Below are 25,248 nucleotides of genomic sequence, written 5' to 3'. Positions count from 1 at the left end.
TGTGAATGCATGGAATGTGTTGCCAGCGGTGGTGGTGGAGGCAGAGTCATTGGGGACATTTAAGCGACTGCTGGACATGCACATGGATAGCAGTGAGTTGAGGGGTGCGTAGGTTAAGTTACTATATTTTACATTAGGATTAAATCTTGGCACAACATCGTGGGCCAAAGGGCCTGTTCTGTGCTGTACGTTTCTATGTTCTATACACTGTCACAATTGTTTTCTGAATATTAACCAGGAGCAGCAATTCTACTCTTTGCTCACTTCCTAAATCAGTGGTGCTGAGATCAAATGCTAAATTACTGTTCTGATTAAAATGAGACAAGTCGACATAGACCAAGGCTGAAATGCTGATTTATGTGGAAAACTTATTTTGAAGTGGTTTAAAAGAAGTGTTATTGTACTAATGTTTAGAAGTAAAATTACTCCAAGTACATGAAAGCTAGAGTAAAATTTCACAAATAGGAAAAGTTTTGCAGCAGTAAAAATTTGATATCTATAACACTCTTGAAGTGGTCTATGTTCTATTTAATTAATTTAGCTTTGACCTGGATGCAATAATTTATCGTGTGCAAATTTTATCGAAATCTTGACCTTAAACAATGCAGGTAGTTAATCAAAAAATGCAATGGATCTTTGTAATTCTTCATTGTTATTGCATGTTCATATTCGGCACTCTCATGTTCTGTAATAAACAATTCTGTTGCCGTAAATATAGAGAATCCTTTATTTTAGCCCACTGTGTGTCAGAAAAATAGATGACTTGGGCAACTCAAGTAGACCTTTTCTGCCATAATCTGGCAGATTACAAAATTAACATTAGAGATGGCATGAATACCTGCCTGAAGCCAGTGAGCTCTGCTTTAAATATGCAGATGGGGCTGTGCTGACATCCAGTTTGTTATTTTAACCTGAGGCTGGAGAGGCTGAGCAATTATGGCTTTTCCCACGGAATCCTTTTGGCTGCCTTGTCAGAGGTTCCACTTCTAGTCGTTTAATTTGTGCCTGTGATCATCTTCACGGGTCTTCATACTGTCCAGTTTGAATGGCTCAGCAATTGCTTTCCACTGACTTCACGGTAATTTTGATCAATGTTAGTGTTGCTGAGGCCGAACCAGTAAAGTAAGCTGAACCTGCCTCCTCCTGCTCCCGTTCAAGCACAGGTTGGTTTTGTACTCTTCTGTGAATTAAAATCAAATGCACAGAATCACTATATGCCAGGACCTTTTCATGTCAATGCAATTTTATTATTTGTTACAAATAGATTAATTGTAGGGTTGATTAGCTACTGCATTCTTTAAACTATTTGCTTAATTTAAATCTGTTGCAATTTTGAATGATAAAATCTATAAACTAGAAATAGAAGGGTTAACCAGCCAATGCATGGACATGGTCTTAGGCTCAAAAATATTGATAGCATATGCTTATCTGAAGTCTGCTACCATGGCAACAAGGCCTATCAGTTTTCATGAAAAGAATTGGCTACAGACTTCGCTCACTGCGAGCTCCATCAAATGTCTCCTGTTCTTTTATGCAAACATGCATATTTAAAAGACCAAAGTGAATTCACACAAACTGTTAATTGAAGAGCTTCCCTGTTCTGCTTTTAGATAAATTTTAAATTATACATTATTGGAATATCATTTCTCACATAACTATTAAATTCTGGTCTGTTAAAATATAGAATCATGTTTTCAGATTTGAAACCGTATTTGTTTTCGAATTTGTGTCTTCTTGTGCATATAACTGAAATTTGTATTTGTAGAGGCTACAGGGACAAGATGCTGTACTGGCAATGTCTCTGGACTGTTCAACATGATGAATATTCAGGGTTCAAATCCCATCACAGCAATTGGTGGAATTATATTTAATTAATGAACTATTTAGTTAAAACAAAATGCAATTGAATGTTAGTAAGGACCACCTAACATCAACTGGAGACCAAGCATTCTACATTCCTATCTACCCCAAATACTTAGATTCCTTTGCCAAGAAGAATCTAATCTACCTCTGCCTTAAAACTATTTACTGACTCTGCTTCCACATGGAGGCAATGTTCCAAAGTGGCCAAATTCTGAAATCCATATCTGCCCAATTGCGCTTGTAGCAGTTTGTGAGGGAAATGCCTATTACACTTGGTCCTTAACAATCTACCAGAGAGAGAAACAAAACATCTCCCCGTCTCTGCTTTAAAGGGGAAACACTAATCCTTAATAAGTGCCCAGTAGTTCTGGATTCACTCACAACGTTTCCATGTTTACCTTGTCAACATCATTCAGGTTCTTGTACACTTCAATCAAATCAGCCCTCTATTTTCTAGGCTCCAGTGAAAACAAATTGGGCCTGTCCAATCTTTGCCTATGGGACAACCTGCTCAATCCAGGTATCAATATAAACTGCCTCCAATGCATTTGCACCTTTTCTTAAATAAGGAGACCAAAATTTACACAGTATTCAAGATGTGGTCTCAACAATGCCATGACTAACTAAAACCTAGCATCCCGACTTCTATGCTCAATTCGTCTCATTGTAAAGGATAGAGCAGAGCTATCCTTGTTGATGCTGCAGTATTCTCCTTACTTAAATACGGAGCCTTTTGTCAGAATTGTCTTACAGATGAGTCAGTCACAGAATTATACCTGAACAGAAATTGTTCTCGATGCTATCACATCATCCCTGGCTATGTTCTGTTCTATTGGCAGGTCCGACCAAGCAGCTGCAGCAGCACAGTGGTGAATAATTGGGAGGGTTTTCCCTTAGAGTTCTCCACATTAATTTGAACCACATGCGATTTCATGGCATTAGGTAACACATTGATAGTGAGACCTCCCAATTATGAAGAATGGAGAGTTTGGGACTGTTCTCCTTTGGAGGGAAGAAGGTTAAGAGAATTTCAGATAAAGATTTCAAAATCATGAGCAGTCTGGATAGAGCAGGTGGAGAGAAACTGTCCCTACTTGGAAAAGATGAAGAGTAAGGGGGCAGAGGGTTTAAGTTATTAATAGCAAATGTAGTTTGAGAAAAAACTTTTCCACACAAGTCTGGACTGTATCACCTTGAAATGTGGTGGGGGCAGGTTCAGTTGAGGCATTCATATTGAGGGATGATTGTCTCTATTCAAATAATGTGTAAGGGTACATGGATTATGGCACTAAATTGGAGAGCCATTGCAGACACAGTGGGCCAAATGATTGCTTTCTGTGGTCATTGAATGTTCCCCTTCAGCTGATGAGTTAGTACTCCTTCATGTTGAATATCATTAGAAGCAGTACTCTATTTGATAGGGTCAAGAGTGTGGTACTGGAAAAGCACAGGAGGTTAGGCAGCATCTGTAGAGCAGGAGAATTGACGTTTCAGGCATAAGTCCTTCATCAGCCCTTTACCTGCACCACATTCTCGACTCTGATTTCCAGCATCTGAAGTCCTCACTTTGTTCCTCTATATGACAGGGGCTCAGAATGGTCCTGTGTAATGTCTTTCACTAAGAATGGCTACAGACTGAACTGGCCAAATTCTGAAAGTCCTATCGGCATGATTGGGTTTGCAGCAGTTTGTGAGGGAAATGCCGATTACACTTAGTCCTTACCAATTTACCAGACGCAGATGAAACCATCCACAATAGTATTGATGGTGCGATCCTGAGCGAGTCCTCCACTGTGTGGTGTGGCACTACCACCATGTTGAATGGAATAAATTCAGAACAGACCTACCATCTCGAACTTGGGCATTCGCACAATGCTGTGGGCCATCAGCAGAATTTTATTCAATCACAATGTGTAACCTCTCATCACTCACTGTGTCAATACCATCAAACCAGGGGATGAACTTGGGCTCAGTGAAGAGACCCAGAGGGCATGCAGACATACATAAAAATGAGAGTCAGCCTGGTGAAGCCAGAACACATGCCAAGCACAGGAAGCAGCATGTGATAGAAAAAGTGGAGAGATCCCACAATCATTCCACAACCAGTCATGAATGATGGTGGGCAATTAAATAACTAAGTGAAGGAGGAAGCTCCACCATATCCCTCATCTTCAAAACTCTGCATCTCAGTGGAAAAGTACGTGTGTTGTTGATCTTCAGCCTCTTTCTGAAGTCCCCAGCATCGCAATGCAAATCTTGAACCAGATAGCTTCATGCCATGTGATCACATGAAGGGTTAAAGGTATTTGACAATGCAATGAAAATGGGATCTGTTGACAACCCAGCCATAAAATTGCAGACCTGTGCTCCACAACTAGCTATGCCTCTAGTCAAGTTGTTCCAGTGCAACTACAACGCTAGCAATTATCTGATGAAGTGGAAATTTGCCCAAATATGTCCTGTGTGTAATAAACCAGACAAATCCAATCTTGTCTATTACTGTTGCCAAAATCAAAGTCAGTGACACGTCTTTTTTTAGTGGTCAGGTTGGGAAATCCAAATTGAGGTTGAATTTCTTTTAATCTCAAACATCGGTGAACTTCTGATTGTTCAATGCAACAGTTTTACCTTGAGGTTATTATATTATCCCTTGGGATTTGAACACGTCTTGATTTTTGAGTTTGTCCCTAAAAATGATTTGGCATTGATTGATTGTCATACAGCATGGAAATGGATCCTTTGGTCCATCTCATCTGTGATTTTCAAGTGCAATTGTGGTTTATTTATGAATAGAAATGAGTGCAAAACATATTCTCTTATGATTGTATGGATTTTAAGATAGCAAGTTTATAAGCACAGTTAGTTACATCTTGGCCTTTATTGTTGTTAGTGTGAATTCAGTGATGATAATGCCATTAAATGTCAAGTGGTAATGGTGAGATCCTTGCCTGGGACTAATATGATAAGCAAATTACTTGTCACTTGTCAACCTAACCCTGGATATTTTCCAAGATGCTGCATTTGGACATGGACTGCTTCAGTATCTTAATCACAAATGGTGTTGACTTCGAGCAATAATCAGTGAATATTGGAACAGGAGTAGGCCATTCAGTCTGTCGAGTCTGCTCTGTCATTTTACATAATCATGGATGATCGAACACTTCAGTACCCTTATCCATAGATCCCTGTGACCTTTTGCACCATTGAGAAACAAAGATTTATCAACTTGTCAATTTATCAATTTATTAATACTCCAAGCCTGAATTCCCACTACCCTTTGGGATAGAGAATTCCACAGATTCACAATCTTCTGAGTAAATAAATTTTCATTTCAGTCCCCATTTCTGGCTTGATGATGAAGCAACTGAAAATGGTTGGTCCTCAGATACTATTCTGAGGAACTCCTATAGACACGTCTTTGGGCTGAGACTTTACTGACCTCTAAGAACCATGCTCCAACCTTGTGGGAGATGACTGCCCAATGATATTTAAATACTGGTGAAATTTCATTTAATGGGGTGGCAACCTTTCTACATATTCAGATATTTCACTGTTCTCAGCCTTTCTGAAGGCTGAAGCGGAAGCCGGAACAAAGCAACTTGGCAGCAGACCACACCACTCCAACTGTAACCCACAAGTTTGTAAGCTGGTGAAGTAGTATTTTTCCAGCATAAAATAACTGCCACTTCGTTACATTATTCTCTGTAGCATGTCTGTAAAGTATTGGAAGGTGATCTGAGAATTATGCAGGTGCCATTGGTCATTGTTAGTTGCAGATATCCTTTGAGCAGCTGACACAACTCCATATCTGATTCTCTGCAGATCTGGAGCCTATGAACTCTATTGGTCATAGTTGCTGCAGGTTAGATGTGTTCGGTTCAGTGCAAGGAATCTTAAAATGCTGAGCCAAACTGGGCCCTGTTGGTTGTTGATCACCTAGCTATGCCATCTGCTACGTAAAGCATGATGTGCTGTTACTTATGATGTTTCCTAAAAGTAGTGCCACATTATAACTCATCACTCTTTCATATATCGAGCTTAAGCTATTGCGTCTGCTATCACAGTGTACAATATTAATCATTGGCTCTGCATAGTCTAAACTCTGACAGTGTGAAATAACATGTGTCCGCTGATGAGGATGTAGATGTAAGGATGAAAAGTCATAGACTACCTCTGGCGCAGTCTTAGTAACTTGATATTTTTCATGGAGGAGTTTGTAGGACATTGTCATACTGTTACGACACAATAGTGAGCCCTTTTGTTTATTAAATCAAATATCCTGGAAAAGCTCACCTCGCCTCGTAATCTGTTAAAATATGAGTGACCGAGAACTCTCAAATTCCACTATTTAAAGAAAATAAATTCAATTTAATTTTAAACTCTAAAAGTAAACATTAAACAGCCACTCTTAACTGTTTATTATCTGCCTCCAACTCTATAACAATATACTGTTCCAATAAAGCACTTATTAAAATTACATCAACTTAATTTTAAAACCATACAGCAGCTGTCGTCTGCAGTGCTTGTCTTCTTTCAATTGAATATCTCACTGGGTCGTCGTATGTCTTTTTACTGTGAAGCTATTTCATGTGAAAAAGATACCTTTGATAGAGGGTCTTTTAATCTTTCAGGTCTCTCCCTGTCTCGGCAGTTACTCTCTCGATGGCAGTTACTGTCTGACTTTCAAAATGCCTGCTTTTTTAATACCCTCAACACCGGTCATCTCATTGGTTCAATGTTGGCATAACAATAAATTCAAACACGATTGGGTTTTAGTATCCTGGGGCATAATTTAAACTGGATAAAATCGAATTGTTGTCAAAACAGCAACCAACTCAGGTATCTATTTTACAACCAAATGTTAAATATTTTCAATTTTCTAGTAACTGAGATTGCTAGCTGATCATCATAGGTGCTTGAGACCTCAGTTCAGAACAGCATTCACTCTCTCTTAAAGATACAGTAGATGCCTTCAACTTCATAACAATACTAACAAAATTTATTTTAGAACAAAAGTTGGCATAGGGTATTTAAAACCTAAAGTGGCTGTTTCAAAACAAAAGGTGGATATGTTTTTAAAACGTTGATAAGGGTCTTCAATGCCTTTTCAACTAATCTGATTGTCAAATTCATTTTCTTGTAATCCTTGATATCCATGTAATGCAAGCATATGTGTCATTCAGTGGCAGCATTAGTGCTAGGAAATCACAAGGGCAAAGTTACATTGATGTATTTTAATTTAAGCATCTGTACAACTCCCAAAATGCATGCATTGCACAAAATGGATTGAGATTTAGATTTTTGCTCCATTTTCAAATGAGGTTTGTCCAGTTCCTGAAAGTTGCCACCCAGGTGGATAGTGCTGTTCAGAAGACATACAATGTGTTAGGTTTCATTCATAGAGGGATTGAGTTCTGAAGCCGCAATGTAATGCTGCACTATACAAAACGCTGGTGTGACCACACTTGGAATATTGTGTACAGTTCTGGACCCCATATTTTGGGAAGGATGTGGAAGCATTGGAAAAGGTCCAGAGGAGATTTACCAGGATGTTGCCTGGTCTGGAGGGAAGGTCTTATGAGGAAAAGCTGAGAGACTTCCTTCTTTTCTCATTGAAAAGAAGAAGGCTAAGAGGGGATTTGATAGAGACATACAAGATGATCAGAGGATTAGATAGGGTAGACAGTGAAAGTCTTTTTCCTAGGACGATGACGTCAGCTTGTACGAGGAGGCATAACTACAAATTGAGGGGTGATAGATTTCAGACAGATGTCAGAGGCAGCTTCTTTACGCAAAGAGTGGTAAGGACGTGGAATGCCCTACCTGCTAATGTAGTCAACTCAGCCACATTAGGGAGATTTAAACAATCCTTAGATAAGCACATGGATGATTTTGGGCGAGTGTAGGGGGACGAGCTGAGAATAGTTCACAGGTCGGCGCAACATCAAGGGCTGAAGGGCCTGGTTCTGCGCTGTATTGTTCTATGTTCTATTTATACCTCTTTAATTGAGAAAGACAAATCAATGTATGCCATCTTGTCAGAGCCATGCAGTATTATGTCAATAGTCAGCAAAATGTCATGTGCCAGATTATTGATTTTGAAAGATGAAGTGCATTACAACTTTCAAAATGTTACTATGCTTGTTGTACTTTTAAATTGAATACTTCTAACTCTTGAGTTGAATATTTCTTTCATTTTATACTGGATTAAATTGTAATGAATTTCTGAAATGTTTTGGAACCCAACATTGCAAGAAATACGATGCAATGTTTTGGAAGGTTCTCCCCACCCCATAACAATTAACATCCATAAAATTCTGTTGAAGGAAGAGTGTATGTTGAAACGTTTTGGAAAGACTCTGGCAGGGGTGAGGGTGGGGGTGGAAAATGAGGATTCAAAATGCATTGCTTACATTTTCTTGTGGCTTTCTTGTCAAAATACTGACCTCCAGGTTACTATTCAAGTTTGAGCCCTACCCTGTCTTCAGTTGCCTGATGTTGAACTTCAGTCTTGTTTAACCTTTGGTCTGATTTGCTTTCACATCAATCAGCAATCATGGCTTGGGGAACCTTGTTTTTGCTTCAGAACTTAAAAGACACTTGAGCTGGACATGGGAGTATTATCTGCATTGCTGGAATTCAAATCCAAGTCTGCCTCTTGATGGGACACTCCTATTGCAAATATGATGAGACCCCAGATTTGTATCTAAATGTATGATTGAAGTGAGAACTGAAAGAACTGTGGATGCTGGAAATCACAAACAAAAATAGAAATTGCCGGAAAAGCTCAGCAGGTCTGGCAACATCTGTGGAGAGAAATCAGAGGTAATATTTTGGGGTGTGTGTGTGTGTGAGATGCACAGACATTGAGGGAAACTTAGCATAAAACAACTTTGAAATAAAAGCATAAAATGCTTCCGGTGCTCAATGTTATGGCAGGATATGTAGTGAGAAACAGAGTGTTAACATTTCAGCTTTATACCTTTGCATTGGAACTTGCAAGAATTAAAGTCATAGAGATGTATACCACAGAAACAGAACTTTTGATCCAACTTGTCTAGGCTGACCAGATATTCTCAATAAATCTAGTCCTATTTGCCAGCATTTGGCCCACACCCCTCAAAGGGTGCCATGGTGGCACATTGGTTAGCGCTGCTGCCTCACAGCACCAGGGTCCCAGGTTTGATTCCAGTCTCTGGTGACTGTCTGCGTGGAGTTTGCACATTCTCCCCGTGTCTGTGTGGGTTTCCTCTGGGTGCTCTGGTTTCATCCCACAATCTAAAGATGTGCAGGTTAGGTGAAATGGCTGTGCTAAATTGCCAGTGGTGTTCCAGGGTGTATAGGTTAGGTGCATGAAGCATGCGTAAATGTAGGGGAATGGGTTTGGTTGGGATACTCTTTGGTGGGTTGGTGTGGACTTGATTCCTGTTTCCACACAGTAGGCACTCTAATTCTAATAATGAAACCCTTCCTGTATATATACCCATCCAGATGCCTTCTAAATGTTGTAATTGTACTAGCCTCCATCACTTCCTTTGGCAGCTCATTCCATGCATGTACCACCCTCTGCATGGAAAGATTTGCCCCTTAGGTCCCTTTTTAAATCTTTCCCCACTCATCTTAAATCTATGCTTTCCAGTTTTTGACTCTGCTACCCCAGGAAAAAGACCTTGTCTGTGGCCTCCTGTGATTTTTATAAACCTCTATAAGGTCACCCCTGTGCCTCTGACGCTCCAGGGAAACAGCCCCAGCCTATTCAGTCTCTCCCTTTAGCTCAAACCCTCCAACCCTGGCAATGCCATTGTAAATCTTCTCTGAGCCCTTTCAAGTTTCACAACATAGTTCCTATAGCTGGGAGACCAGAATTGCACACAGTATTTCAACAGTTCGCCTAACTAATGCCCTGTGTATATGCAACGTGACCTCCCAACCCCTATATTCAATGCACTGACCAATAAAGGAAAGCATTACAAGTGCCTTCTTCATTATCCTATCTACCTGCAACTCCGTTTTCAAGGAACTATGAACCTGCACTCCAAGGTCTCTTTACTCAGCAACTCTCCCCAGGAACGTACCATTAAGTACCATTAAGTGTATAAATTCTGCCTTTCCAAAGTGCAACACCTCACATTTATCTAAATTAAACTGCATCTGCCACTCCTTGGCCCATTGACCCATTTAATCGAGATCCCATTGTACTCTGAGGTAACATTCTTTGCTGACCATCGCAACTCCAGTTTTAGTGTCATCTGAAAACTTACTAACCATTCCTCCTATGTTCACATCCAAATAATTTACATAAATGATGAAAATTAGTGGACCCAGCACCGATCCTTGTGGCACTCCACTCGTCACAGGTCTCCAATCTGAAAAGCAGCCCTCCACTACCACCCTCTGTCTTCAACCTTCGAGCCAGTTCTGTATTCAAATGGCTAGTTCTCCTGGTTTTTATACAATCTAACTTTGGTGACCAGTCTACCATGTAGAACTATGTCGAATGCATTACTGAAGTCGATACAGATCACGTCCACCGCTCTGCCCTCATAAATCCTCTTTGTTACATCTTCAAAATAATCAAGTTTGTGAGACATGATTTCCCATACACAAAGCCATGTTGACTATCCCTAATCAGTCCTTGCCTTTCCAAATACATGTTAATCCTGTCCCTGGATTCCCTCCAACAACTTGTCTACCACTGACATCAGGCTCACCGATATATAATTCCCTGCCTTTTCCTTATCATCTCTCTTAAACGGTGGCACTAGATTAGCCAACCTCCAGTCTTCCGGCACCTCATCTGTGACTGTCAATGATACAAATACCTCGGCAAGCAGCCCAGCAATCACTTCCCCAGCTTCCCACAGAGGTCGAGGGTACACCTGATCAGGACCCAGGGATTTATCCACCTTTGTGTTTTAAGATGTTCAGCACTACAACCTCTATAATGTGGACATTTTTGAAGATGTCGCTATTTAACTCCCCACATTCTACATTTTCCATGTCCTGCTCCACAGTAAATACTCTTGCAAAATACTTCTTTAGTATCTCTCCCATCTCCTGCAGCTCCACACAAAGGCCGCCTTGCTAATCTCTGAAGGACCGTATTTGCTCCCTAGTTACCCTTTTGTCCTTAATATATTCATAAAAACCCTTTGGATCCTCCTATAACTTTATTTGCCAAAGCTATCTCATGTCCACTTTTTGCCCTCCTGATTTCCCTCTTAAGTGTATTCCTACTGCCTTTATACTTCTGTAAAGATTCACTCGATCTGTCCTGTCCATACCTGACAGATACTTCTTTCTTTGTCTTGACTAAAACCTCAATTTGTCTCATCATCCAGCATTCCCTCTACCTATCAGCCTTGTTTTTCACCCTATCAGGAATATACTGTTTCTGACTCTCATCTCATTTCTGAAGGCTTCCCATTTTCTAGCTGTCCCTTTACCTGCAAATGTCTGCCCCAATCAGTTTTTGAATGTTCTTGTGTAATACTGTCAAAATTAGTCTTCCTCCAATTTAGAACTTCAACTTTTAGATATGGTCTGTCCTTTTCCATCATTACTTTAAAACTAATAGAATTATGGTCACGGTCTCCAAAGTGCTCCTCCACTGACACCTCAGTCATATGCTTACTCTTATTTCTGAGGAGTAGGTCAAGTTTTGCACCTTCTCTAATGGGTACATCCACATACTGAATCAGAAAATTTTCTTGTACACGCTTAGCAAGTTCTTTTTCATGCAAGCCTTTAACACTATGGCAGTCCTTGCGGCACACCACTTGCCCGACAACTTGCTCACCACTCAGGCTCATCGGTCTATAGTTCCCTGGCTTTTCCTGATTACCTTTTATGTTTGCAAAGTTAAAGTCCCCTACCATAACCACCCTATTAATCTTACAGATAACAGATCTCCTAACATTTGTTTCTCAATTTCCTGCTGTCTATGCTGGGGGGTGGGGGGGGGAAGGACCATAGTACAATTCTAATAATGTGATTATCCCTTTCTTCTTTGGGTGGAACTGAGAAATAACTTTGCTGGAACATATTCACAGGAATATCCTCTCGAAACAATCATAATGTTATCCCAAATCAAAAATGCCACTCCCCCCCCCCCCCCCCCCACCTTCCATCCTTCCTTTAGTGTCTACACTCTGGAACATTTAAGCTGCCAGTCCTGTCCATCCCTGAGTCACGTTTCTATAATTGATATGATATCCCAGTCCCATGTTCCTAACCATGTCCAGAGTTCATCTGCCTTACCTGTTAGGCCTTTTGTATTGAAATAAATGCACTTTAATTTATCAGTCCGACCTTGTTTTGTGCATTGTTCCTGCCAGCCCTTACTGTTTGGCTTGCTCCTTTTCCCAGTGGTGCCTGTCTCAGATTGATCTCCTTCCTCACTATCTCCATAGTCCACAGACAGACACACACACTTCCTTTCGCTCTCTCGCTCTCACTCATACTTACAAAAATCCTCCTGAATCCCCCTGTCAGTATATTAATCCCCTTCTGATTCAGGTGGAATCTGTCCTTTTAATGCAAGTCACTTCTACCCCAGAAGACATTCCAATGATCTGAGATATCATTGATCTTCGCTCCAGGGAGGCAACACAACATTCTAATGTTTCGCTGTTGGCCTCAGAGACTTCTATCTCTGCCTCTGACTGGGGCGTCTCCTATCACAACCAATTCCTTGGACCTGCCATACCCCTTGTTACATTAGAGACAGTCTTGGTACCAGAAACATGGCTGTAGGTACTACATTCTCCATAACCCCTTACATTTTTCAAAACAGCATACTTGTTTGAGATGGGGATAGCCACAGGATACTGCTGCACGACTTGCCTACCCGTCTGGACTTTCCTGGAGGTAACCCATCTACCTGACTATATCTGTGGTTTTTCTCCTTTCCTGTAACTGCCATCCACCACACCTGCTAGCCTCTGTAAATTCCTTATTGCCTGTGACTGCTGCTATAACCAATCCAATAGGATTCATGACCTTCCTGCAGGCATATTCAAAAATAAGATGGAAACACTTCCTAACCACCCACATTCAACAGGAAGAGCACGTCACTCTACCATCTTTCCACTTTAACAATCAAGAGATCCAGAAAATAGCACAGTCTTGCTGCTCTAAAACCGCTGCTGCAGGCTAACTTCGTACCTATGTTTTGTATTTTTAAATTTTAATCACGAGACAGATCTCAATAAAACATATAATCCAAAAACAGAACCCACTCCACTCACTATTGTAGATTTACCACAATAAAACTAATAAGTTAACATTTACAAACTATCCACTGAGCTGCTCCCCTGCTGTGAGCTCTCCCACACAGGTGTCTCCAAGGTCAGCTGTAAATTTTGCAGTTTGTTCATTTTTCTTAGACACACTCCGATGTCCAGAGATACTTGAAAATCAAACAGCAGAGGCAGCAGTTGTGCGGATTCACTGCTTGGTCAGACAGCAGTGTCAGATTTTTTTCTCATTTGAATCACTTCCACTGTTGTCTCTGCCTTTGATGTAAAAGTTTCGATGGGACAAGGAGGAAGGTTTCTGATAGGGTGAAAGTCACCAGCGATTGAGCGACATGAGCTAGTTTTCCAAATCTAAAGCAAATGGTGGGGAAGCAAGAAAAGAAGCAAAACTTGCCAGGAATAGGTGGACTGCTGATAGCAATAAAAAAAGGGGAAAACCAAAATGTGCAAAGAAAAGAAAACAATTATCAAGAGATTATGGCAGGAAATGATTCAACTCTTTTCATTTGAGAAGGCTGTGAAGTACACAATTGAAAGATGAGGCACTGTTCTTCAAGCTGCGGTTGAACTTCACTGCAGCAGGGCAGTGGCCAAAGATGGAGATGACCGAGTGAGAATAAGGTGGTGTATTAAAATGTCAGGTCACCAAAAGCATGGTGTCATGCTTGCATGGTCTGATGGAAGCTGTTCCACAAAGCAGTCAACCAATCTCTTCTGGGTCTTCCATTGCAGAGGAGACAACATTTTGAACGCCAAATGCTAGATTGGAAGAAATACACGTAAGTCACCGCTTCACCTGGAAGGAATGTCTGTGGCCTTGGATGCTGAGGCGTGAGCTGTTTAAAAGGCTCATCTCAGTGTTTGCTTGAAAATGTGTCATGGGCAGGAGTGGACCCCAGGGTGTTATGGATGTATGATCCCTTAGGAATGCTGGGAAAAAAGGGAGGGGTAGATGCTGGAGATGGTGGAAATAACAAATTGGTTAGTTGAATGATGGTGGGTGCAAAGTGAGGACGCTTGACATCCGTATCAGAGTTCTGGATGAGGGGGAAGGGTTTGAGCACAAAAGTATGAGAAATGTCAATTGTGGTCAAGTGTCTAGTTAACTATGAGGGTAGGGGGGTGGTGTAAGTTAATCCTTGGTTAAGGAGGAAATGATATTTCAGACATGCTATTGTGAAAGGTTGCATAATCAGAACTGATGCAATGGAGATGGCAGAACTGGGAGAAAGGAGTGGAACCCTTACAGGGTGTGGAGTTTAAGGAAATGGACTAACGGTAACTGTGGGAATCTCTGAGCTTATAATGAATATTACATAGCCTATTTTCCCAGTTCTGATGAAAGATCACAGACCTGAAATGTTAACTCTTTTTTTGTTTCCTTCCAGAAATATTGCCATGACCTGCTACAAATTTGTGAGCTTTGTCTGTTTTTATTTCAGACTTTCCAGCATCAGTACTGTTATCATTGTTCAGTGTCCTTTAATTCTGACCTATCTTGGCACAACCACCTGATGAAGGAGCGGTGCTCTGAAAGCTAAGGCTTCCAAATAAACCTGTTGGACTATAACCTGGTGTTGTGTGATTTATAACTTTAACACACTGTCACCCCACTTCTGCCCACATAGTCACAAGGTAGAGGCCAAAATGTAGTAATTTTATAGGTCAGTTTGAGAAAAAAAGGTGTCTGGATAATTTCCTGTCCAATTGCTAATGATAATCAAGTAAGTTCCTGGAGACCAGTGACACAAACCTCAATAATCCACTGTTCTTGTTTTGTTGATGTGTTTGTTGCAAATGATGTTTTGCTGTTTTCACTTCAATGGCTGATCGATTTAGAATAGAGATTTTTTTTAATGTTGTGGCATATGATTACAGCAGTAGTAAATTAGAAATTGTAATTTTGTTTTCTGCCTTAGGATACCAAGATTGCCTCACTGGAGAGAAATATTAGGGATTTAGAGGATGAAATTCAAATGCTGAAGACCAATGGAGCTCTGAGTACTGAAGACCGGGAAGAAGAGCTTAAACAGATGGAAGTTTACAAGAGTCATTCAAAGTTCATGAAAAATAAGGTGATTATTGTTTTTGGATAGGTGTAAGATTTCTAAGTGATCATATGAGCAAGTACAATGTTGAGTCCTTCAGATAGTTAGTTAGAAAAGTGACCAGGAGTCCATTTTTACTTAGTTTTTGATATGTTCATGAAGTGAAATATTCCAAATGCTTATATTCTAACCTTGTGCCAACCTTCTAACACCCGACCAGTGTAAATAAGTGTCTCTTTATACTCTTTCAAAAAAAACAAATGTACTTGAAAATCAAATTACCTTATGAACAGAGGTACTGGCCCTTTAATGGGCCAAATTTTAAAGCAAATGTACAATTTAAATTAAGATATTTTGGGGAGAGATTATATCTATCAGTCATGGAAGCCATGAAGCTTACTGGTGGAAACAACATGCTCCCACTCCTCTGCCACCCTTGCATGAACGTAACTATGGAAGAGAAGTAGGTATCTATGATAGAGTAATGATCCTCTCCACAGCCTGCTGTCTAGTCCTGTTAATGGCCATATTAATTAGACCCAGGAGCAGACCCCTGTGGAGGTGCTCCAATGTGTTTGCCCCTATTTTACACTGGGTGGCCAAATTTGAGGGTGGTTTTGAAGTTCGGGCAAAACTTGTGGAGCAACCCCCTTGCAAAAGTGAATTAAGGGCTACAGTCCAGCACAACCTACACGTGCATGGTGCACAGACTTCCTCGATGCTGCACAAAAGCACAGGGCGCCTGGGGCATCCATAAACTCTCCTAACCTCCTCCTCACTGTGTGCAACTGCCTCCATGCCAGATCCCTGATGGTAAAGAGGAAGCTACCTGTGTAGCATGCCCTTATGTGTATCTTTTTACTCTTTTAAAAAAGAACAAGTGAACAAACTTAATAGTGAAAGGTGCCTTAAAATGGCTCTGATACAAAAATCAAAACTTGTAAAAACAAAGTTTTAAATTTCACTGAAGTTTGAGTAGGAACAATGCCCTCCAGCCTCGCTGAGACCCGCCAGTTAGGGAGGGCCTCAAATGTGACAGTAGACACTGCATGCGCCCTCCTGAAGGACATCTGATGCAGATCTAATTAAAAAGAGTGGCAGGTAATTAGGACTAACAATCCATTCCATGATCTACTGGTTGGACCTGCCCATGAGGAGGTCTGTCTGTGCTCCTGTGCACAAGGGGGCCAAAGGTTGGGCATATGAGACTAAAATACATAAAGACATTGAGCATTAACTTCCTCAAATAGTGAAAAGTGGACTGCAATCTCTCTCATATCTGCATGCATGTGAATGGACTCCTCAAGACTGTGAAAAGGCAGGTGGTTTGGGATTCTGTGAACCATTTTAAATGTTTATCACACAGGACTGCTGCATAAAGCATTCCCAAGACCAAATTCCTGATGGCAAGAGCAATGGCTTCTGTCCGGAGACTCCTCATAGTCATACAGCATGGAAGCAGACCCTTGAGTCCAACTTGTCCATGCCAATCAGGTTTCCCAAACTGACCTCGTTATGTTCACCAATGTTTGGCCCATGTCCCTCTAAATCTTTCCTATCCATTATTTGTCAAATGTCTTTTAAATGTTGCAATTGTACCTGCATCTACCACTTACTGTGGCAGCTCATTCCCTTCACGCACGACTCTCTGTGAAAACATTGTCCCTCAGGACCCTCTCACCTTAAAACTATGCCTGCTTGTAAACTATAAACTTCTATAAGGTCACCTCTTGGCCTCCTACCTTCCAGTTAAAAATGGTTGCACCTAATTCAGCCTCTCCTTATACCTCAAAACATCTTGTAAATTTTTTCTATATCCTTTCTGTACTGTGTACAGTTCTGGTTGCCACATTATCAAAAGGATGTGGACACTTTGGAGAGGTGCAGAGAAGGTTTACGAGGATGTTGCCTGGTATGGTAGGTGCTAGCTATGAAGAGGGGTTGAGTAGGTTAGGTTTGTTTTCATTAGAAAAAAGGAGGGGGGACCCTGATTGAGGTTAACAAAATCATGAAGGGTATAGACAGGGTGGATAGAGACAAGCTTTTTCCCAGGGTGAAGAATTCAATAACGAGAAGTCACGGTTTCAAGATGAGAGGTGGAAAGTTTAAGGGATACTCGCGGCAAGTATTTCACACAGAGGGTGGTGGGCATTTGGAACACGTTGCCTGCAGAGGTGGTAGAGGCAGGCACAGTAGATTCATTTAAGATGCGTCTAGACAGATGCACGCGTAAGTGGGGAGCAGAAGGATACATGTACTTAGGAATTGGACGACAGGTTTAGACAGTAGATTTGGATCAGCCTAGGCTTGAAAGGCCGAAGGGCCTGTTCCTGGGCTGTAAATTTTCTTTGTTCTTTGTTCTTTCTAGTTTAACAACATGCTTCCTAGAGCAGGGTGACTAGAATTGTATGCAGTACTCCAAAAGTGCCCTCACCAATATCTTGAGCCCTGCAACATGATGTACCAATGCCGATACTCAGTGCCCTGACCAATGAAGGCAAGTTGCCAAATGTCACCTTCACCACCCTGTCTACCTGCAACGTAATGTTCAAGAAACAATGAACCAGCACCTCTCTGTCCCTTTGTTCAACGGGACTCTAAGTGTGACATTTGATGATAAACCAGCCATTGAATTTATTAAGAAACCTGGTTGATGGATTGTTGTTTAAAACTGTCAGACGATATTTAATTAGTCATCCTGGTAACCAGAATAATTATTTTTATTTTATGTTGTGACCAACAGAGTAGTGTGACCAGAGCAAAAATGGAAGTTTGAAGCCAAGCAAAGCCATGGTTTCATTGTGGATGGGTTTTTCAAATAATTGGGAAAGGATAAAATGATATTTGCCAGGTTTTTTGTGCATTATTATATCAAAATGGCTGTGGCTGGTGCAGAGAGATTTTCCTTGAGAACAATTTTCAAAGAATAAACAAAATTTATAAGGAGATCTCTGTTATTTATGTGGATAATAGGGTTGTAATGGTAGGGGATTTTAAGTTTTCAAATATAGTCTGGGACTGCCATAGTGTTAAGGGATTGGATGCGGGGGAATTTAAGTGAGTACAAGAAAATTTTCTTGTTCAGTATGTGGATGTACCTACGAGAGAAGGAGCAAAACTTGACCTTCTCTTGGGAAATAAGGCAGGGCAGGTGAGTGAGGTGTCAGTGGGGGAGTGCTTTGGGGCCAGCGAATATAATTCTATTACTTTTAAAATAGAGATGGAAAAGGATAGACCAGATCTAAAAGTTGAAGTTCTAACTTGGAGGAAGTTGCCAAAATGTATTAGGCAAGAACTTGCAGAAGTTGATTGGAGGCGACTATTTGCTTAAAGAGATGGCTGGAAAATGGGAGGCCTTCAAAAATGACATAGCGAGAGTCCACAGATGGTCTGTTCCTGTTAGGGTGAAGGGCAAGATGGATGACTAGAGAAATTGAGGCTCTCATCAAGAGAAAGAAGGCATATGTCAGGTATAGACAGCTAGGATTAAGTGACTCTCTAGAAGAATATAAGGGCAGTAGGAGTATCCTCAAGGGGGAAATCATGAGGCAAAAAAGGAACATGAGATAGATTTGGCAAATAGGGTGAAGGAGAATCCAAAGAGATTCTATAAATGCATTACGAACAAAAGAGTGACCAGAGAGAGAGAGTAGGGTCTCTTAAAGATCTACAAAGCTGCTTGTGTGTGGAACCGCAGGGAAAGGGTAACATAGTAGTTGAGAATTTTGCATGAGTGTTTACTGTGGAGATGTTTGAGAAATAGTGATATTTCAAAAAGCATCCATATTATAGAAGAGGAGGTGCTGGATGTCTCAAAATGCATAAAAGTAGGCAAATATCTGGGACCTGATCAGGTGTATCCCAGAGCTTTGTGGGATGTTAGGAAAGTGATTGCTGGGCACCTTGCTGCAATATTTGTATTACTGATAGTCAAGGGTAAGGTGCTGGAAGACAGGAGGTTGGCTAACGTCGTGCCACTATTTAAGAAGGGTGGTGAGGAAAAGCCAGGGAACTATAGATCGGTGAACCTGATCTCAGTGGTGGGTAAGTTGCTAGAGGGGATTATGAGGGATAGGTTTTACATATACAGTATTTGGAAAGGAAAGGACTGATTAGGGATAGTCAACATGGCTTTGTGCATGGAAATTGTGTCTCACTAACTTGATCAAGTTTTTTGAAGAAGTAACGAAGATGATTGAGGGCAGAGTGGTAGGTGTGATCTATATGGACTTCAGTAAAGCATTTGAAAGGTTCCACATGGTAGACTGGGGTTAGCAAGGTTAGATCACAGGGAATCCAGGGAGAACTAACCATTTGGATACAAAACTGGCTCAATGGTAGAAGGTAGAGGGTGGTTATGGAGGAGACTTTTTAGACTGGAGATCTGTGACCAGTAGTGTGCCACGATGAATGATGGTGGGTCCACTGTTTTTCATCATTTGTATAAATGATGTGGATGTGAGTATAAGATTAATAGTTAGTAAGTTTGCAGATGACACCAAAATTAGAAGTTTAGACAGCAAAGAAAGTGACCTCAGAGTTAAACCGGATCTTGATCAGATGGGCAAGTGGGCCGAGAAGTGGTAGTTGGATTTTAGTTTACATGTGTGGTGTTGCATTTTGGAAAGGCAAATCAGGGCAGGACTTAGACACTTAATGGTAAGGTCCTGGGGAGTGTTACTGAACAAAGCAGGATCATAGTTCCTAGAAGGTAGAGTCACAGGTAGTTAGGATAGTGAAGAAGGCATTTAGTATGCTTGCCTTTATTAGTTGGTACGTTGAGTATGGGAGTTGGGATGTCATGTTGCAGCTGTATGGGCCATTGGTTAGGCCACATTTGGAATATTGTATGCAGTTCTGGTCTCCCTGCTATTGGAAAGATGATGTTCAACTTGAAAGGGTTCATGAAAGATTTACAAGAATGTTGCCAAGGTTGGAGGGTTGAGCCAAGGCTGTTTTACGTGGAGCATTGGAAGCTGAGGGGTGACTTTTATAGAGGTTTATAAAATGATGAGGTGCATGTATAGGTTAATAGCCAAGGTCTTTTTTCCCAGGGTAGGAGAGACCAAAACTATTGGGCATAGGTTTAAAGTGAGAGGGGCAAGATTTAAAAGGGATGTAAGGGACAACTTTTCACTTAGAGGGTGGTGTGTTTATGGAATGAGCTGTCAGAGGAGGTGGTAGAGGAGGTATTAGCAATTGCAACATTTAAAAGGATTCTGGATGGGTACATGGATAGAAAGGGTTTCGAGGTATATGGGCCAAATGCTGGCAAATTGGTCTCTATATATTTCGGATATCTGGTCAGCATGGATGAGTTGGGTCGAAGGGTCTGTTTCCATGCTGTACATCTCTATGACTCTGTGATTGGGCTTTTGAAGTGGCTGAAATGTTAGGTTTAGAGTTAATCATGGGGCTAGGAAGGTAAATGTAACTGAGATAATGGCATAACAATTGAACTTGAAAAAACAGCAGTGCAAACCTGATTGATGAATCAATTGATTAGCAAGTATTCCATTGCAGATGAATTAGCTAGAACTAGAAAGGGAAGTGGAAATCATAGTGCTTTCACTTGAAAGAGAGCACAAATAAAGAAATAACTCATCAGTGGGAGGGAATAGAAAATAAAAGAGCAACTCAAGACAAGAGAAAAGGTGGTGAGAAGCTGATAGCCTTCCTTGATTCTTCATATGGCTAAGCCTCACATTATCATTTCTAGGTTTTAAACAAAGTCTTTTGGTCTGCAACTTTTAAAATAAATTCCTTCCACTAAGGGAATGTTTGTTTTACAGCACTAAAGGATTTTTCTGCATCCTTAGAAATAGGTGCTTTACACATCTGACCATAGGCATGATAACTACAGAACTGAACTGACCAAACCAAAACTTTATAAAGTCTTTTTTCAACTTATGGGTGCCTGTTGAGCCCAGGAAAAACACTCCTTTTACATCAATCAACATTAACCTGGCCAAGGAAACACTGACTACACTATTAGAAGACCCAAAGACATATACACCAAACACCACTAACTTCATCAGCAAGGACAGTATCATCAAGCTAGTGGACCGATGCCTTACCACACAGTTCACCTTCAAGAACAAACCTACAGACAAACCAACGGGACACCCATGGGATCTCTGATATCAGGGTTCTTAGCACAGGCAGTAATGTAGAGACTTTAACAAACAACTCTGTCAACCATCCAACCCAAACTTTGGGTCCGTTATATGGATGACACCTTTGTCATCACTAAATGAAACAAATTAGACGAAATCTTCAAGACCATCAATAATACCCTTACTGGCATAAAATTCACTAAAGAGGAGGAAAACAACAACAAACTGCCATTCCTAGATGTCACAGTAGAGCAAACAGCCAATGGGAGACTTCAAACCAGCTTCTACAGGAAAACAACACATACGGACCAAATATTGAACTACAGAAGCATTCATCCCAACATACACAAACGAAGCTGCATCAGAACATTATTTCAACAAGCCAACACACACTGCAGCACAGAGGAACTATGTAGAGCAGAGGAAAATCACCTATACTGTGTATTCAAAAAGAATGGGTACCCAATGAACACAGTCCTCTGATTTCTCAGCAACAAACCCAAACAAGCAGACAAAACACGCCCAGAAACCCTAGCCACTCTTCCCTACATCAAAGACATCTCAGAAATGGCTGGCAGACTACTCAGACCCCTTGGCATCATAGCCCATAAACCCACCAATGCACCAAAACAGCAGCTAATGAACTTGAAAAACCCTATACAGACAACAAGCAAAACTAATGTCATTTACAAAATACCATACAAGGACTGTAACAAATACTACATTGGACAAACAGGCAGTAAACTAGCCACCAGGATACATGAACAGCAACTAGCCACAAAAAGATATGACCCTCTCTCTAGTATCCTCACATATGGATGAGGAAGGACACCACTTCGACTGGGACAACATATCCATCCTAGGACAAGCCAAACAAAGACACGCATGAGAATTCTTAGAAGCATGGCATTCCAACCGGAACTCTGTCAACAAACACAATGAATTAAATCCCATCTACCACCCCTGAGGAAAGGAACCGGAAGTGACTTCACAGGAAATAACATTACCACAGGAAATGACATCACTGGCCCAAAGAAACCCAAACATATAAATAGAAAGCAGGAATTTTCAGCATTGCTTTGCCTGAGGCCCATTGAAGATGCTACCTAGTAGGGTAACGAAACGTCTGGAAATGAACCTTCCAGCTCAGTGAGCAAACCTACATCCAAAACCATAACCTGAGCTACAAATCTTCTCAAAACGCACATTCCAGAGTCTTCAAATCAGATTGAACTGTTCATAATGTTGTTCATTCATAAATTCTCCAAATGTAAACAAAAATATATTTTAAAAGAGTCTTTCTGACACTTTTAAACCATAGCTACAGAGATACTTCCAAGTTATTCATTAAACTTCTTTCGACACATAATAAACCCATATGCTTTAAAATTCCAAATTCAGAAATGAATGATTTTAAAATGTTTATTAATAACACATCTTGCAAAGCGCAAGTGCTACACTTTAATTGAAGTGAGATATAGCTGCATGCTAAACAGAAATAAAATATTTGTTGTAACTAATTGAGGGGGTTTAAAAGAGCAGAGCGAATTCACAGGTCTGCAGAAGGTTAACAGGCCAAGGGTAATTTGTTCAATTGTTGTGATTTGTTGAATTGTCAGATTTTGTGAAGAATGAGCAAACTCCTTGATTCTCTATTTTCATTTTTTCATTTTCATCACTGCTTAAATAGGCACTATATTCTTGGAAATGACCGTTAAACCTAAAACACATAATGATCCTTGTGAATGCCTCCTAAGATTCCATACAGATTCTGTGCATTCGTCAATATGTCTTCAATCTTAACAAAATAAAATATGAACAAGCTAACTGGGTTATAACTAAGGCTTTGATTTTTCTTATATATTAGTGGAATTTGAACATTGTGCTCATAAAAATAAATGCTGGATGAAGTAGAAAGATTGTGACAGATAAGTGATAACCAAGTCCGTGAAAACATTGCTTCAGGCTGTGCATTTTTGTCATTCTTTATGTGCTATCTCTGGATCAAAAAATGCCAAGTGCTATTAGCCTTTGAACTGCACTAACTGGGCAAAATAACCCACGAGAAAGACTTACTTTTTGAAGACTAATTGAAAAATATTACGTATTCTGATATGCTAGTTATTGTCTACTTAAAAATTTATAAAACGAACTTTCAAGAAAATGAACCTATTTTATCCCTTGTGAACACAGGTAATGTTTTGATGAATCTTCACAAAGCTCTTTCACCAGATCCATCCATAATTAATTTTATGTTATGAGTTCTAAAATATAATACAAATCCTTCCATTCAACTGGTGACCTTTTGAGGTGGCAGTATTATTTATTTTTCTGCCCTTAAATGTTTTCTCTCATAAAAGGCCTATGTTGAGGTTATATAAATGATGAGGAAAAAAAGAAGAAACCTGATGACCAACATTTGTAGAACAAAGGTCTTTTCATTGAATTTAGTTTGGGCGCAAATAAACTCTTGGTATACCAGTCTGAATATCTGCTTGAGGAAATGATGAGCCTTCGGTTCCATTGTTCATGCCTTATGTTCTCTTAACAATAAATTGGAACAAAAATGATTAATGTTTATACTTCAAAATTATAAACTTTACACTTGTATACAGACCCTGTTCATATTTCTGATTATAAATATTTGTGTTCACCTTTATAATGGAACTGGCCATGTGTACTGGTCATATTCAATTGCTTCTTCAAGCCGTGGAAACGTTGCAGTACCAACAGTGAAATTATTGTGTGACACAGTTATGGAGGCAGTTTTCTCTATCCACTTGACAATTTATTATGAGTCATCATCAATAAGAGTGGAGCCCAGCATGTGACTGCTAAGGGCATTGCTGAAGCATTTGCAACCATCCTTCAGCTGGACAAATAGATGATCCACCTTTCTGATGATCCAACTATCATAATTTATTTCACTCTCTTGATAGGAAAATAGCTGAATTAATAAAGCCAGACATCATGCTGGCTGTTGTGCTAAGACTTGTGTTACAGAACTAATGGTCCCAAGCTGAGATGCTTCAGTTGTAAAGACCTCTTTTGTTTATTTTGGTTTATTTGTCATTGTGCACTGAATTGGGAAAAGAATGGTTTTACAGCAGAGATCGGTGGATTGAATTGGTGAACTTTTAAAAGTTTGGGAAATCCATTGTGGGTGATGTGTAAAGCTATGTTCTCAACCAGCAATTAACTTTTCATGGACTAAAGTAGATTGTGTCCAGTTTAGAGGTTTCAAGTTGGGCAGAGGGAAGTTATGAGCTTTAGAGTCAAGAAGATTGGCCTATTAGGATGACAGAGTATGGGACACAAGTTCAATGGAGTCAGTGAATTTGTCACACACTGGACAACGAGCCCATTGATTTTGGAAACTTTTTTTTGACTGAAAAAGTGCAAAAACAATTCATTTGATAAATATTGTGAAGTATAGAAATATTTGACTGGTTTCAGTGAACTTGCAGACTATTGAGAGGCCTAGATAGACTGGGCTTGGGGAAAATGTTTCCACTATTCTGTAAAGTGTAAAAAAAATTAGATAAATCCCTGGGGCGGATGGGATTTATCCTAGGATTCTCAGGGAAGTCAGGGAGGAGATTGCCGAGCCTTTGGCTTTGATCTTTGTTATCATTCTGGATCAGTGGTGCTGGAAGAGCACAGCAATTCAGGCAGCATCCAACGAGCAGCGAAATCCACGTTTTGGGCAAAAGCCCTTCATCAGGAATAAAGGCAGAGAGCCTGAAGCGTGGAGAGATAAGCTAGAGGAGGGTGGGGGTCGGGAGAGAGTAGCATAGAGTACAATGGGTGAGTGGGGGAGGAGATGAAGGTGATAGGTCAGGGAGGAGAGGGTGGAGTGGATAGGTGGAAAAGGAGCTAGGCAGGTTGGACAAGTCCGGACAAGTCAAGGGGACAGTGCGGAGCTGGAAGTTTGAAACTAGGATGAGGTGGGGGAAGGGGAAA

The 25,248-nt window shown here is 40.5% G+C and overlaps 1 protein-coding gene across 8 annotated transcripts in view; it reads left to right on the top strand.

The window, feature by feature from the left end:
* The window catches only part of LOC122559010 (ERC protein 2), an 825,386-nt gene that overhangs the window by 211,656 nt on the left and 588,482 nt on the right, over window positions 1–25,248 (top strand). For all 8 annotated transcript variants that reach the window (XM_043708089.1, XM_043708091.1, XM_043708092.1 and 5 more), the window contains one exon: window positions 15,041–15,196. In XM_043708089.1, the coding sequence (XP_043564024.1) occupies window positions 15,041–15,196 (156 nt within the window). The remainder of the gene's footprint in view (window positions 1–15,040; window positions 15,197–25,248) is intronic.

This window comes from Chiloscyllium plagiosum, chromosome 18 (genome assembly GCF_004010195.1).
Source record: "Chiloscyllium plagiosum isolate BGI_BamShark_2017 chromosome 18, ASM401019v2, whole genome shotgun sequence".
Taxonomy (NCBI): domain Eukaryota; kingdom Metazoa; phylum Chordata; class Chondrichthyes; order Orectolobiformes; family Hemiscylliidae; genus Chiloscyllium; species Chiloscyllium plagiosum.
The sequence above is the reverse complement of the archived record's forward strand: the minus strand, read 5'-3'. Positions and strand labels throughout refer to the sequence as shown.